This window comes from Heterocephalus glaber, unplaced genomic scaffold (genome assembly GCF_053883595.1).
Source record: "Heterocephalus glaber isolate CG9 unplaced genomic scaffold, H.glaber_assembly_v1.0 deba00001465, whole genome shotgun sequence".
NCBI classification, from domain to species: Eukaryota; Metazoa; Chordata; class Mammalia; order Rodentia; family Bathyergidae; genus Heterocephalus; species Heterocephalus glaber.
Window position 1 is genome coordinate 833,896 of NW_028258312.1, and position 17,053 is coordinate 850,948.

Sequence of the window (17,053 nt, forward strand, 5' to 3'; positions counted from 1 at the left end):
CCCTAAGAGAAGGATGCTTGTTCACTACTCTACACTCAGCACTTAGAACAGTGCCTGGCATATACTAAGTGGAATGCATTCAATTCAATTACTGATTCATTGAAAAGGAATTAAATGAATGGATAGATGGATGGATGGATGGATGAAAACAAGTGACTATACTGGTTGTTCTAAAGTGAGTGGACCATGAGAAGTAGCTACAGAGTCACACAGAGTCCTTAATGGAATGGGCTCCTTAGGATCTGAAATGCAATCCTGTGTTCTTCCTGGGGGCAGGGAATGACTTTGGAGCCTCCAGTTCCTTGGGCCCCAGAATGAGGGTCATGCCTGCAGTCTGTCTCTATGTGCTACACCCCTAGCCCACCACCACCGTTAACCAGTGGCCATCAACTGCGCAGTGCATGTTCTTGCATCCAGCTCATGTCAGGAACAAGGTAGAGGCCAGGGATTTAGCTCAGTGGTTTCGCCGCCTGCTACACATGTGCAAGGACCTGAGTTCGATCCCCAGTACAAAAAAAAAAAAAAAGAAAGGAACAAGGTAGATGGGTGAGCATAGATTTGTCCCATCAGGCATCACCTCCAGTCCTCCCCTGGGAGCAAGGTAGCCCATGTGGTGGGGCGGTGGGGGTCCCCTGTGTCAGAACTGTGGGAAAGTTCCACGCATTCCACTGGGGGATAGGGGTACTTTAGAGCCTGAGAAGAGCTCTCTGGGCCCCTGGTTCACAAAAGGGAGAAGGGCACTAGCTGGAGGCCACCACTAGCCCAAGTGGTTAAATCAATAAGTATAAACTGAACCTTTGACCAAAGCCAGCTGCACATGCAGATGTGTCTGTCTGTAACCAGCTGTACACTTAAACATGTTCGCTTTCCTGGAGAAAGATACCTGGAGAGACTTTATACCACAGGACTAGAGAGACTTTATACCACAGGACTGGACCACCGTCATGGGTTTGGCTTCAGAATGCCCAGCCCATGCTCCCAGCACCACCAAAGTGTTAAAATTTCCACATGATTCTCATTAGCATCCAGGGTTAAGAACCATGGTAAAGGCATGAATTGGGGGATTCCAGAGCAGACACAGGAGGCTGGGGTGCAAGTCAAGGAAGGATGCTGAGGCAGGACTCTAATCATGCTTAGAATGATGACGTTCTCAAAGGTCTAACAAATTGTAGATTGATGCGCATAAAACCTTTAGGTGAGAAGAGAGAGGAAGAAATAGCATTTCAAAATGTGAAAGCAGGTAACTTAGAAAAAACATTGTAGAGAAAGGTTAATGGCCTTAATATTTCTAAAGAGCTCTTACAAACCAATAAAAAAGATGAGGAGCACTCAGTAGAAAAACAGGCTGTAGACATGAACAGGCAGTTCCAAAGGAAGAAATACAATGGGCCAATATATTTAGAAAAGATGTTCAGCCTCATCAGTAATCAAATAAATGCAAATTACAACAACAGAGAGGCGTTATCTTTTGCCTAGCTAATTGGCAGAGATTGGAGACACGATAACACCTAGTGAGGGTGAGGCTGTGGACAAAACAGGCACCATCATTCACAAGGGCGTGCAAATTAGTGCACCATTTCCAAAGGGCAATTTGGCTGGTGCCAAAGCTGAGGAAGCTTGCTTACCCTTTGACACAGCAGTTCCGCTTTGAGGAAGAGCATCTAGGATAGGATTATTGGTAATAATAATAATAATAAGAGCAGCTAACCTTTGTTAACTGCCCTCTGTGTGCCAAGCTCTACATCCATTATCTCATATAATCCTCACAGCCATCATCAGGAGCCACTATTTATCACCTGTATCTTACAGGTGAGGAACTGAAGCGCAAAAGAATGAAGTCAGTGCCATGAGGACACAAAGCTAACAAGCTGCAAAGCTTGGATTCGAACATAGTCACTGCTCTCACAGCAGTGAACACCTTTCGTTCACAAACAAAAGCTGCACAGATGTCCCGGGACATTAGTGATGGGCAGGCAGGGGATGTGCTGAATGCTTCACAATAACAATCAGTTACATAAATCAGATGCACCCGGGGAAGAGTACTGCATAAGGATGAAAAATGATTCCATGGAAAAATATGTGTGGAAATGCCAGGGGTTTTTTATATGCATAGATCTTTGAATGCATGTCAAAAGAACTGATAAAATTGATCACCTGGAAAGGCAACTGAATGGCCATGTTCAGAAATGAGAGAGAGGGCTGAACTGAGTGGTACAACATTTGCCTGGCATACTTGAGACCCTGGGCTCCATCCCCAGCGCTACCCCCAGAAAAATTAGTTTGTTTTATATACTCATATAACCTTTCCCACTTCTTAAATGTTGAATCATATGAATATATTATCTATTCAAACACGTATGTATAAGCCAGGTGTGGTGGCACACACCCATAATTCCAGATTTCTGTGAGGCTGAGGCAGGAGGATAGCCAATTGGAGCCCAACATGGGAAACTTAGCAACTTAGCAAGAGCCTGTCTCAAAATTTTAAAATTGAAAAAGGATTGGAGAGGTAGCTCAGTATGAAGGCTTCAGTTCCACCAAAAGCCCAAAGTATATATCTACAAAAATATACACCACGGGATTAGCTCAGTGGCACCACGCCTGCCTCGAAAGCACAAGGTCCTGAGTTCAATCCTCAGTACCAAAAAAAAAATACACCTGTTAGTTATGTGATAGAATATGTTCCACTTATTTTCTTGAAATGCTACTAAGTGTTCCAAGAAAAAATGTTTCAAGGCTCTTACTTCAATCGTACTAAAGTTAATGAAGATACTGTGCATACCTACATATTTCCCAACCCAATTTCTTTCCTAAGGGAAACGTTTTTTCAGGTAATATCTATTTCACCTCTTCAGATACTTGTGTCTTATAGAATTCAGTTTAGGAAGTGCTATTATTAATGTTTACTACCAAAATGAAAGTGCATTCTTTCATTAAATGAGAGAAACATGCTACTGGCCCTGATCCCATTTGGTTTAAAAATGGTGTGTTGGGGGTGTTGTTTCTGAGTTTTGACATAATAGATGATTTTGTTTACTTCTTTTCACCCATCTGTACTTTTTGATTTTCTAAAATGAACAAAATTATTCCACAAAAAATCATTGCTTAAGCCCTTGTAACACATTGTTCAAGGTTTTCTCCCTGAGTTCCTTTTCTTCCCTGCACTTCTCACTCACCGACTCCTTACAAGCAGTGAGTCACAACTGAGTCCGGGGGCGGGGGGACCCTTATCTCTAGCCAGACCCTCTCTAGAGCCAGCTCTGGCCACTGTTAAAGCTCTGAGCTACCCGAGCCAAGATCAGTGTCCTAGACAGGCCAATCAGCCCCCACTGACCCTCCCTTCTGCTACGGGAAGGAGCTGAATCAAGGTCTCCAACTCTCAAAAAGAGACAAGACTGCAAAAGCAGACTCCGGCCTGCTACCAGCCTGAAACATTGCAAATTCAAGCCTCTGGGCTTTGTTCCAGCCTCTGGCTGCCTATAGCTTCTGTCAAGTTTCTGAACCGCTAAGTCTCATCCTCACCATAAGTGTCACTATGACACTTGTCTCAAAGAGCTCAGGGACCAAATGAGGTGTGCATGAAAGTGTCACATGTCCTGTGTACCCATACCCCCTCTACCCTAGTGTAAAGAGCTGTACCAATGGAAGTCATGATGTACCCCACACTGGCTTGCCCCCGCCTTCCTGAGAACAGGAGACGTTCTTCTGGGGTTTTTTTAGGTGGTAGGGAAAGGAGCAAGGGGATGAAGCATGAAAACAGATTAGTGTTTAGGAAAAATGGGGGAAACTCTCAGCTTTGCATCAATGACCAGGTCTGGGTCCAGAAGCACAACTGAGGGCTTGTGGCCCTTCACAGTCAGACTGCCTCACACATTTGTCTGCCCGGCCCCCGGACCACATGTGACTCCCCAAGCCACAGTGCTCCTTCTGCCTGTCTCACATTCCCCTCTTTTTCTAGACCTGTCCTTTAGCCTTTAGCTAAGTGAGCCCCATCGCCAGGGCTAGGGTGGCTTCTCCGGGTTCCACTGTCCCCAGGTCTTCATGAGGTATGCTGTGACAGCAGTGACAGGTCACACCTCCCCTACTAGGCTGGGCTTTGTAGGTGTGCTAGTCAAGCCTGTCATCTTGGTCTGCCTGTGTCCTCTGATCCAGCACACATTTGAGGGTTTGGAACAGGAGTTAGATGATGAGCACTGGGGTCATGATCTGGATTTGAACCTGTTCCATCACCCTCCCTTAGGGAAGTCTTCTGAGCCTCAGTTTGTTTACCTTTAAATGGGTTTAAACACTGCATTGGACTCATGGAGTTATTGTGATGGCTTTATAAGCTAAAATACAGCCCTCAGTACACTCTAGGCACAAAGGACACTCCGTAAGTAGCAGCACATTTGTCTCACTGTAGGTTCCATAAGTGTTGGTTGAGTTGAACTAAGAAATGATAGCAGGAGGGGCGGCTTCTGGCCTCACCCTCCCTCTCCAATCCCAGCCCCTATGTGTTCATGCTTTGTGCTGCCCTCACCACCACCACCACACTCACCTATTTGCCTTGTTCTCCACAGCCACCCGGCCTAAGTTGAAGAAGATGAAAAACCAAACAGGACAGGTCGGGGAGAAGCAGTCGCTGAAGTGCGAGGCAGCAGCTGGGAACCCCCAGCCCTCCTACCGCTGGTTCAAGGATGGCAAGGAGCTCAACCGCAGCCGTGACATTCGCATCAAGTATGGCAACAGCAGGTAAGCAGCGTCCACCCCAACCTCCATCCCACAGCTGCCCTCCCTTCTGAGAAGCAAGGGCCCAAGCTGGCAGAGCTCAGGGCTGAGCCCAGAGCCAGTGTGGATGGAGTCCCAGCCCCGCTGCATTGTCCCCTTCCTAGGCACCCCTACCCCTCTTGAACAGCAGACTGAAGACAAGAATTAAGCAGTTAAGGTCTCTGGGTGACTGGAGGCATCTTGTCTGTCAAGATCAACTTTACCAGCGAAAGTCCTTGCTTATCCCTAAAACTTCTTTGCAGAAGACCAAGCACAGTGTCTGAAAGCCCCTGAATCTGGAAATTGTTAGGTGAAAGACCCTGCAGAAAGCAGGGAGGTCACACAGGATAATGGGATGGTTTCTCAGCTTAGCAAGCTGCCACTTGTCAGAGAGTGTGCTAAGGGGAAAGAGAAAATGGGTTTTGACTAGCATTAGAGGAGTCTGTATCTCCAACAGTTCCCCCTGGCATGAGAATTGTCTTAATCTTGACTCAGCGCTCTAATGGATGACTCAGAAGCTTCCCAAGCCTCCATGCTGTGAAAGGTGGCCTGTCATCCCTCTTGGATTGGTCAGGACAGGGGCTTCGGGCACCAGGGAATCCTGAAGTCCAAGAGCAGCCCCCCATCTCGTGCTGCTGGCTAAACAGATGTTCTACCTAAGCATGTCTGCCCTGGGGACTGGGTGGACGTCCCTTTCTGACTGAGGGACACCCTGGCCTTTTCCACCCCCCACCCCAGAGTAGCTTGCAGCCACTCCCTTCCAGGTTGTCATCTTCCTCCTCATCCCACCCCACAAAATGCAAATGAAGATAATTTTAGAGAATGTCCAATCTGCCCATAACAGAAAGCAATGAAAAGAAAACCCCATCTCAGGTGGCACTTGGCTTTCTGTGTAGCCTGCTGCACATGTCCTGCCTCTGGGCCCACTTGTCAGGAACCCATGAAAAAGGAAGTGGGGGTCAAGGAACATCCTCTGACCCTCCTGTATCTGGTTCTCTTTCCAAGAGTGGGGACAAAGACAGAACTATTCACCCCAGAAAGTGGCTCAGGCAGAAACAGAAAGTAATTTAAGAAAGGTTTGGTTTAAATCAAAGGTTTGGTTTAGATCAAAGGTTTTGTGGCTGAAAGAAGGGCACATCCTAAGACAATCGTAGTGACAAGCCAGGCACTGTGGCACAAAGCTGTGATACCAGCACTCAGGGAAGCTGAGGCAAAAGGATTCCAAGGCTGACCTCAGCCTAGGCAACTTAGTGACAATGAGATCCTGTCTCAAAATTTAAAAAAAAAAAATTAAAGGCTGGAGATATAGCTCAATGCAAAGACCCTGAATTCAATCTCCAGTACCATAGAAGAGAAGAGTAGAGAAAAGAAGAGAGAAAAAAATTTCAGTAGCTAGTGGAGACTAGAGGTGGGGGACATTCCTGTGTGTCCTCAGTTCTACCATGTTGGCAAGAAATGCAGGGCACCTACCCAGCCACCTGAAGCTACCTGCCCCTTCCTTCCACCCTGTGAAGACGGCCCCAGCCAGGGAGAAGGGTGGACAGGCTTCTTAGAGCTGGACCTGGGAGAGGGGCTTCTGCCCCTCCCATCCCTGCATCTTCTGTCTAGATGGCCCCTCACTGCTTCCTTGAGATGAGGAAGTCAGGGGAGAGTGCTCCTTCTTGCCCTGCACATTACTGCTGAGCACATCCCCCAACCATCCATGCCCATCCCACAGTCCCTGCACCACACTTGCCCTGCATTCCCCCACAGACGTGAGTGCACACACACACACACACACACACACACACACACACGCAGCACCCCCAGAGCCCTGGCACTAACAACTCCCTCCTTCAGGTAGCTTCAGCTCTTGTCCCTCCCAGCACACACTCCTGTCACTTCACTTCTGAAGTGCTAACCCTCTAGGTTGCTGCTTCCTTGTCCTCCTCCAGCTGTTACCACATCTCCCGCCTTCCCTCCCTTTACCCTCCAGGAGTTTGTCTCTTGCCCGCTAGCTCCACACTCCCTTGTCCTCCACCCACACTGCCCTGCCCAAATCTGCCTTTTCAGTACATCCCCAGCCTTACCATGGCTGTGTCTCTGGAGAACTCCAGCAATCTCTGGACTCCCTGGCGCTAGGTCTCCAGGCCCCTAAACAGAGGTTGGTGTGGGGCCACCTGTTCCCTTGCCCTTGAGGGCTTCCCCCAGCCCTTCTGTGTCCGATCACTCTCTCAGACACTACCAGTGCTGGCCTGTCCCTGCTTTGGGCTGCCTGCCTCCCTCCCTCTCCAACTGTGGGTGATTTTATCCTCCCCTGTGGCTGTAAATATCTAAGACAAGAGGCTCCATCTCCAGACTTGATGGCTTTTTTGCCAGACACCACCCTAAGACCCCACAGGCATTTCTGACTCAGAACACCCCTGCCAGCTTCTCTGCCTGCCCTAGTTAGTCCTCCTGTGCCCCCTCTCAGCTGCACTCTAGCCCCCTACTGCCCAGCTCCTGGCCCCTCACCATCCCTCAGTCGGACACCACCCCTCTGGTGGGAGATGCCCTTCTCCCCACCCTGCATGCTGTTCACCTGGCCTCCCTGCCTTTGGCTCTTATCTCCACTGCCCCACACTTGAGGACTCTCCACATTTCTGGGTGTGGGTCCTCTGTTAATTCATTGCTGTATCTGATATATATTATTGACTATCAGCTATGCGCCAGGCTCTGTGAGTGCCTACAGGGCTTGATCTTTCTAACAAGGACACTTATGCAGGGTCATTATTTGGCAGGTCTAGAGAGTCTGCATTACACTGGGCACAATCTTGGGGCTCTTCTGACTCTTCCTGGCATGCATGTAACTACCCTGCTGTTCTTCGACCCTGCTGCACACCCAGCAGAGTCTTTGCTTTCATGACTCTGGACTTGGGCCAGGTGTCTCCCCTGTTTCTGCCAAAGTTCTCGAAGGTCCACCTTAAATGTCATGTCTTGGGAACACCTGCCCAAGCACTCTAGGCAGCACTAGTCTCCTCTGATAGTCCCTTAGACATGGCTTTATTGGATTGAGGGATGTTATTCCTTCTAACATGAGAGAGTCTCAAAGACTAGCACCTCCTTCTCCCCTATAGGCCTAGCGAGTGTTGAACTGGGGAAATTCTCACAGGACTGGCCCTCCTCTTCTGGGGGCAAGATCCCTCCAGGCTGGCCAGGATCCCCTTTGGATTGTGTAGCCTTCTGAACAAGTCACTTCCTGCTTAAGCCTCAGTTTCATCTGACAAATGGGTGACCCTGTCCAGACCCGGGACCTGGTCAAAACTTGCCCTGGGTACAGTGGACCCAGATCTGAATCATGCCCCTGGCCCCTACATGTCAAGGCCCTGCCTATGTGCTGCATGCCTGCTCTCCTGTGGTGGAAGCTTAGGCTGTGATGGGAAACTTTTTATTTTTTGGTACCGGGGATTGAACTCAGGACCTTGCGCTTGTAAGGCAGGCAGCAGCACCACTGAGCTAAATCCCCAGCCCTGAAACTTCTGATTCTTTGTGACCAAGGTCTCCTCAGTGTGACTCTGAGAGATCTGCCACCCCCACACACTACCCCTCCACACACATACTCTACACATCTCACCTGGTACAGAGGCCAGAGGCAGGGGCAGGAGTCTCCTTTCTGGCAAACTTCTCTGTCCTTCCTGACTGCCCTGCAGCTGTCTCCACAGCCTTCCTGGTGCTCCACCTGCCCAGGCTGCTTGGTCTTGGCATCTCTGCTGGCCTGCAGAGCCCCTCTCCCCAGCTGGTGCTGTCTGTCTCTGTGCCCGCCAAATGTGGAGTCTCACCAGGCCTTCCTGTGCCAGGAGAAAACTGCCCCCCAATCCCTGGGCACAGGGCCTTCCCCTACAGAACTGCATGTGCCCTTATTTATGAGGGGCAGGCTGGAACTCGCCCCGCAGGCAGGGGAGGGAGGTGCAGGGGAAAATGTGAGGCCGCCCAGATCTGTCCCTGGCAGCAGAGAACTGGCTGGGGAGGGTGGGGACAGGCACCCTGAGCAGGGGTAGACCTGGGTCAGCACATTGATCGGGCACTGGGAACAGCATCCCACCTGCCAGGAAGATGGGAGAGAGCCCAGTCCTTGGGGATTCCAGCTGGAACCAGGAGTGAGGAGAGAATGCAGTGGGCCCAGCAACTCCGTGATGTGAGAGGCTCACAGAGCCCCCTCATCAGCTCTACCCCTGAGCCTCTCCTTCTCTGGAGCCCACAACTAGCAAACCTGGAGGTCCCTGTGGCCCCTCCTTATTCCTCCACAGGGAGAGGCTCTCATGGAGCTCCTGGCTTCCTTGTCACAGCTCATGCATACAAGGGAGCCCTTCCTCAAAGGTCCAGCTTCCCCTTGCAAATACCCCATGAGCCCCTCTCCACCTTGTCCTGAAAGTCCCATGAATGCAGCTGTGGGTGACAGGGAGGGTGTGGCTCTGAGTCCCCTAGACATCAACCCTGTGACCCTCGCATGATCCCCTGTCGTACTCATCCAGTATGCAAAGAAGTGAGAGAAGCTTTGTCCTGGGGAAGCTGGGCTTTGTGGCATCTAATTAGGCTGTAGCAGGGAAGGAGATACAGTCTTGGTCAGAGGGGCCTCCAGGGATCCACTTAATGAGGCACCAGACTTTAATGGACAGAAGAGGGTAGTGGGCAGCCACCAGGCCAGGAGACCAAGACTGGCTTATTCCAGGATAGGCAGGGTGTAGTTAAGCAGCTGTCACCCTTACAAGGAAATCACAAGTGGGGTCTGTTGAGAACATTACAGCACCTTTATTTGGAGGTCTCAGGGTGAGGATGTCAGGGAAGAAGCCCACCTCTAGAGGCAGAGGCCAGGCCCAGGGGAGAAGTCCCAGAAGCATAGGCCAGAGTAGGGATTGTGGGCCCATTTGCATCTCCTCAACCCTGGCCCAGCCTCTGCCCACCTCTCCCCTCCTCCTTACCGCAACAGCATCATGGCTCCATTTTCCATCCCTGGGCTCAGAGCAGTGACAGCCCTCCTGTACCCTATCCTGTGTTCCACAACCCCTCTGACCCACCACGCACACTCTGAAAATCTGGTTTTTTAATTCATCCATAATGAGGAGGTTAGGGCTGGGGATGTGGTTCAGTGGCAGAACACTTAGCTAGCACATGCAAGGACCTGGGTTCAAGCCCCAGTACCACCAAAAAATAAAGGGGTGAATGTTTACACCGTACAAAAACACTTTCATGCTACTTCTTGCTTAACTCTGGGGGCCAGACTGGGGTCGTGGGCTCTTGCTTGTCCCCAGAGACCACTAGGGCAGGAGGGGTAAGAGCTGCAGAGCCCATGCACCCTGGGGTAGGTACAGGAAAGCTCTGAGAAGAAAGGAAAGTTTGGACCAATACTTCAGAAAGAAAAGGAGAACCAGCCCTGGGTATCATGGAGTTACAGTGCCAGGGGAGCCTGCTGGGCCTGGTCCCACAGTTCTCAGCATGCAGGGACTGGATGAAGAGGGAGCTAGCCCCAGCCTCAGATGCCCAGAGATAGCTCACATCCTCACCAGTTGTAACTCCTAGTCCTTCCTGTTACCTTGCTGAGTGTTCTTAGGCAAGTCAGGAAACCCTCTATTAATCAGCTTTTCTATTTATAAAGAAAAGGACACCTAGGCTGGCCCTGAGGACCAAGTCCAGGATCTTTTTGTTCCATTAGGTATGCAAGCTCCCAGCACCCAGAAGGCCACACGGTACTCCCTTAGTGACAGGTCTGCCAGAAGGGAGAGGAGAGCAACAAGTTGAGATCTAGGCCAAGTTGCCACCTGAACCTGTCAGAACTGTGACTCTCCCAGGTACCTGGGTATCTGAGTCCACTCTGCTGCTACAATAGGGTACTACAGAGTAGGCAATTTGTAAACATGGAAAGTGTATTAGGCTCAGTATCAGAGGCTAGGAAGTCCACAATCAAGGGCCTGCATCTGATGAGGGCCTTCTTGCTGCACCATAACATGAAAGAAGGCATCACATGGTAAAAGAGAATGAATGGTGAAGCCAAACTCATTCTTATAGCAAACGCATTCATCCATTCATGACATCTCCCATTAGGGCCCCCTCCCAACACCATTGCATTGGGGAACAATGATCTTTGGGGACATATTCAAACCATGGTCCTGGGAACAGACCCTACATATCCACAGTGACAAGCTGCCACTTCTAAAGAAGGCTGAGGCTTAGAAATGAGGGACATGGCCATGTGAATTCCTAAGGAGCTTGGCTTTCCTCCCTCAAGAAAAGTGATACAAAGAAATCCTAGCCCTAGGAATTGATATAAGAATTCCTAGATTTATAAAAGTATGTAGCCACTGGCCTCACCCTGAGTTGTCCTGAGGGCCCAGTTCTCCCTCCAACTCTGGGGTTCAACATTCCTCCTGGACCCCAGAAAAGACAGGTCTGAATGACCTACTTCCCACCCAACCTGCACAGCCATTGTGGCACTGTGGGGAAAGGTGACCACCAGGTGACCATGGGGGAGCCACGGTGGCTATAGCTCATGCCTGTACCTCCCCTTTTCCCTCTCTAACCAGAAAGAACTCACGACTTCAATTCAACAAGGTGAAGGTGGAGGATGCTGGGGAGTACGTCTGTGAGGCCGAGAACATCCTGGGGAAGGACACTGTCCGTGGCCGGCTCCACGTCAATAGCGGTAGGTGGCCTTCAAGGTGGGGAAGGGTCCTGGAGGGGTTTGGCAGGTTGGGCCAGTTGTCCCCCAGCCCTGGGGAGGCCCACACATGATCTGTCTTGCACTCAACTCCCCTCCCTCCTGCTGCTGCCATATCTAGCCTGAGATCTCAGTCGATTCAGAGAAATGCAGTCGAAGCATAAATGTTTAGCTTTGTTATCTGGGCCTGGAAGAGCCGCCAGCTCTCATTTTAAATACCCTGAAAACTAAATATTTTGAAATCAAGAGGTGGGGGTGGAGAGAAGGATATTTTTAGAAGGCAATTATGGGAGGTTGGGTTGCCAGGAGCGGGGCTGGGGGAGAGGCAGGCCCAGGGCTGTGCAAGCTGCCTGCCTGTTGCCGGCTGCTCAGTTGGGCACCTGAGGCAACCAGTCGTCTCCACAGGGCCATGGGGCTGGAGGCTTGGCTGCCTGGGACCCCTCAGAACAGCCTCCATTCAGGGATAGCAGATCCTCCCCATGGGCCATGCTGTCTCCTTGAAGACCTGCAAAGATGGGTACCTTGCAGCAACCCTTAGCTTCTTTTCTCTATAGTGATCTCCAGCTTCAGATCAGGGGCTACCTTCCTACTGGGCTCTTCTCTCAGGCCCTAGTTCTTCCCTTGACAGAAAAGTCACCTCTCCTTTCTGCCAAAGCTGCAAGTCCTCAGGCAGTGCCCCTCCACTGTAGCCCCAGTAGTCCAAGCCCTACAAATCACTGTCCTCCCAGAACCCAGATTGAGCATACCACCTAGATACCCGTCTGTTGGGGTTCACTTTTCAGTCCTGCCCCGTCACAAAATCTAATCTTGTATCTGTGATCATCTGCATATATTTCCAGTAGACAGCCTTCCAATACTCCACAAACCCAGCATTGTCTAAAAAATAACTTAAATATTTCCTGTCCCATGATCCTTAGAGGAAAAGCTCGCTCAGACCGTATTTGTCCTTTATCGATAAGGGATCCCCCTGTTCTCCCAGCTTCTTGGGCTCTTTGTTCTCCTTTGCTATTATGTCTAAGAAATCTGAGTGCCCATGCCCTGGGATCCTTTCTGGATCCTTCTCACTCCTATCCCTTCCATTCCAGCCCCACCTGAAGAGCAACCCTGCTCAGGTTTCTCCCCACTCACCAGCTTCAGAGCATTGCTTGGCCTTGTGAAGCGAACTCATCCAATCACGTCCCCACCCCGTGGAGCTACAAGACAAGGACTTCATTCTTACCATTCTGGCCCAAACCACAGTCACTCCCCTTATGTCCCATCCTTATTCTTTCTCCTATGCCATCTCTCCAGGAAGCCTTCCTCCTTGACCACTCCAGCCCACTGCAGTGTCACTCTCAGTTCAAGTCTTGTCCCAACTGGCCTGGTGTCATCTCTTGGTCACTCCCGACTGTCATATTGTTACTGACCTTTCTCTGTAGAGGTGAGCCACAGGAGTGGAGAGACCAGGGATGATGCTTGTCTCCTGAAAGTTTCCACGATAGGTACTCCGTATTGAGCCAGGCTTTGCATAATCTCTTGAACCCTGATCTCAGGCCCAGGATATATCTTATACATTATGGGTAACTCAGAGAGGTTAAATATTTTGCCCAAAAGAGCTATTCAATATAAAAATCATTGGCAGACTTAGCCTTGGAGCTCCATGGGTTATATCTAAACTGGTTACCGTTCTGACCTCAGTGCCTAGCTTACAGTAGGAATTGGTAAATGTTATACTAAAGAACATAAAACCTGCTCCAAAGCCTTTATTTACTGTCTCTTCCATGTCCCAGCCTAGGCATGGTAGCAATGGAGGTCCCTGGATCCCCGCTTCTCTCAACCTGTCCTAAGCCGGAGAAAGTGGGCTGTACCTGGGGCCTAGTACTGCTCATCAGAGTAGTCAGACATTCTCAGATCTACCTTAGATTTAGGGTTTTCTGTTTTTTAATTAAGACTTTCTTGGTTAGAACCAACAAGAACCCATCTTAAACCTACCTTAATGAATGTATTTATTGGCTTATGAAACTGGGAGATCAAGACGTCAAACTGGCCCCAAACACGAGAGAGTCTAAGAACAGAGAGGTTGGGTCAGGACACTTTCTCTTGCTGTGTGTTGGCCTCATTCTTTCCTACTATGAAACAGCTTCTCTCATGCTGGGAGCATGGAGTAGGAAGAGGAGCCCACCACCTCATCTCTGTGTCCACACATACAGTCACAGGGATGGATTCTGATCTGCCCTGCTGAGGCCACATGCCCACTTGGTCCTATCTCTGTGCTCAGGAGGGAGGTGCCAAGCCTGTGAGTGTGTGCAGAGGGGCCGTGAAGAGGCAGAGTGCCTCAAGCGATGAGCCTGCCAGAACTGTGTGGAGAAGCATTCCCTCGAGAACTGCTGTTCACAGAGAAAGAGGGAGAGAAACCCACAGCTATGCCCTCTCTGCTGCCCAGAGCCTGGGTCCTGAGGAGGTCCAGGCAGCTTGTGAGGCCCCAGATGGGCTGCAATCCCAGCCCATGCCCGGCTCCTTCAGCTTGCACCAGGCCATGCTCTTATCAGTTTGGAAACCAGATAGTAGGCCCTTTGGGCTGGGCACTAAGGGCAAATGTGGAATCCCAGCTGCCCACAAGGTTCCTTGCTGTTTGTTCCTGTGGCCTGGCAGGAGGGCAGCAGAGCAGGGCAGTGGCAAGAGTTCAGAGATCTGGTCTCATCCCAGCTCTGCATCAAGTGACCCTGAGCAGATGACTCCACCTCCCTAGTCTTCGGTTTTCCCCTTGTGCAGTTGATCTTTAAGCCTCTTCCCTCTAAAATTCTGAGATTCTGAGTTTGACGTTGAGGCTGACATCCTATGTACCTAACCAACATACACGTGCTTGTGCACATGCACACACACAGAATACACACCTCTTTTGCTACTCTGTACCATCCACTGTGATGTGGGGAGGTGAACAGGGGCACTGCAGGGGAGCAGCACGTTTTCCCACGCAGAGATGCCTGGCCTCCTTGTTTACCCACAGAACCCAGAAGACCTGCAGCAACCACACCCTGGGGAGGGGGTGGAAAGCGGGCAGCGGGCAGCTGTGCCTGGCCCCTCTGACTCATCCCAAGGTGGGTTGGCATGGCCCTCCCAGGCCCCAGGGAAACTAGAGCTACAGGGGTGGGGTGTCAAGGAGCCACAGCCTGCTCAAGGGCATTGCTCCTGCTCTTGAAGGATTGCTGCCCCTTTCAGGCAGAGCCTGATGCTCCTTCCTCAGATCAGAGCAGGCCCTCCTCGCAGCCACACCTCTGCAGGCCCCCAGGAGACTTCCTGCCTTCCTGAGCTGCTGGAGAAGGAGGAGGAGTCCACAGAAAGTTTGTGGAGTTTTAACAAAACATTCAGATTGGCCCAACTCATTTCTGAGCTACCTTGTCCCAGGTGAATGGGAACTCAGGAATGCCCTAAGGTGATTTACCAGTGCAGGTTATCAGGCCTGCCCAGAGGGTGGGCAGATTTGACCTGGGCTATCACAGGACTGTGCAAACCCTGGAGAGGCCTCTGGGCCCATCCGCTAGCTGGGAGCTTTAAAAGGTTGGCTGTTTGAACACATTCACAGGCACGCTCTCACTCACACATTCAGCATGACTCTGCTCAGAGGTCTGAGCAGAAAGCTAAAGCCAGCTGTGTTTTCCCTAACAGCTAAAGAGGAAGGACTGACGACTGTACCAAGGGGAAAGGACTGCCATACAGACAAGAAGGGAGTGTTAGCCAGGTATAGTGGTGCACACCAACAATCCCAGCACTTGAAAGGCTGAGGCAGGAGGATCGCAGAGAGTTTGAGGCCAGCCTAGGCTACATAGTGACCTCAAGGTCAGCCTAGAGTACATAGTGAGACCCTGCCTCAAAAAAAAAGGAAGTGTTGATGGATCAAGAGGCACTGGATTTGGACCTCACAAGAAAAGCAGAAGTTTTAACCAGTAACAAGGGAGAAAAGCCACCGCCGCCATGGGCAGGAGACAGCTCGGCAGCCTCAGCTCTGAGCTCCTGTCCTGGTCCTTTCTTACTCTTTTTTTTTTTGGTACCAGGGATTAAACTCAGAACTTTGCGCTTGCCAGGCAGGTGCTACACCACTGAGTTAAATCCCTAGCCCTCCTTTCTTACTCTTCAAGTGCCCTGATTAGCCCACTCACACCAAGACACTAATGGCTGATAATGATATTATGGGTTTACCCCTTCCAGCGTTTTTAAAATTAAATTTTGAGGTTAATTTACATACCATAAAGTTTACCCTTTTAAAATATACAATCCAGTAGTTTTTAGTATAGTTACCAAGTTATATACCCATCACCCCTAATTCCAGGACATTTCATCGCCCCAAAAAGAAACCCATGCACATTAGCAGTCACTCCCCATTCCTCTCTCCCTCCAGCCCCTGGTAACCACTAATCTCATTTCTGTCCCTGTGGACTTGCTTATTATAGACATTTTATATAAATAGATTCATGCAACATGTGCCCTTTCGTGACTTGGCTTCTATTTAACATAATTTTAAGATTCAGACATATTGTAACAGGAATCGGTGCTCTTTTTATGGCTAAGTGATATTCCACTGCGTGAATTACCACATTTTATTTACCCATTCACCAGTTTGGATGGTTGGGTCATTTGGATTGTTTCCTCATCTTGGCTATTATGAATAAGGCTGCTGTGGGCATTCATGTACAATTTGTTGTGTACAGATAGGTTTTTCAATCTCTTGGGAGATATACCTAGAGGTGAAATTTCAGGAGCACATGGTAATTCTAGGTTTAATTTTTTTCTAGGAACTATGAGACTATTTTCCAAAGCAGCTACACCATTTTACATTACTACCTGCAATGCTTCAAGGCTTCCAGTTCCTCCACATCCTTACCACTATTCATTGTTATCCATTTTTTTATTGTATCCATGCTAGTGGGTATGAATCACATCCTCATTGCGATTTTGATTCATTTCCCAATGATCTTCCAGAAATATTTTCATTTAATAGGAGACAATGATTTAATCTACAGAGAAGATATCATCAGCTAAGGACACCAAATTATCCCCAGGATGGCAGCACAAAGCACTTTTCTCTGAAGAATCATATGTATTTGCTTATTCATGCATTCAGTAAACATTTGCTAAGTACCCATTATATTCTGGGCACTCTGCTAGCCACTGGGCTTAAGTGAAGTATGACAGATGTGGTCCTGCCCAAAGGGATCTTATGTTTGGTCTAGTGGAGGAGCTAATAATAGCTCATGTAATTAGGTTAGAATGAATACTACAAGTAGACATATAGGTAGCTAACTAAAGAATAGGAAAGAAGCACGAACAGCTCAAGACTCTGGGAGAGGCCACTCTGAGACACTGATATTTGGGACATCCTGGGCAAGAGGCACCTGGCTTATTAGAGGAGCTGGGCTGAGACCCATGTGGTGGGGGCATACTAAAAGAGAGGGACAGGAGATGACACAAGGGAGGTGGTGAGGCTCAGATTCCACCTGAGGAGTCAGGGGATTTACTGAGAGTACAAAGGGAAGCCAATGGAGAGCCTTGGTCAGGGAAAGGAGTAAGCCAATGTACATGGTTTGAAGACCAGTGTGGCAGCTGCCAAGCAAAAAGATCAAGATGAAGATGAGCAGGAAGTAAGGCAAGGAAGACCAGAGA

General features: G+C 49.6%; 1 protein-coding gene across 4 annotated transcripts in view; it reads left to right on the forward strand.

The window, feature by feature from the left end:
- Window positions 1–17,053, forward strand: part of Nrg2 (neuregulin 2) — a 190,711-nt gene that overhangs the window by 147,136 nt on the left and 26,522 nt on the right. For all 4 annotated transcript variants that reach the window (XM_087180791.1, XM_004841855.4, XM_004841856.4 and 1 more), the window contains exons 2-3: window positions 4,560–4,731; window positions 11,283–11,401. In XM_087180791.1, coding sequence (XP_087036917.1) covers window positions 4,560–4,731; window positions 11,283–11,401 — 291 coding nt within the window. The remainder of the gene's footprint in view (window positions 1–4,559; window positions 4,732–11,282; window positions 11,402–17,053) is intronic.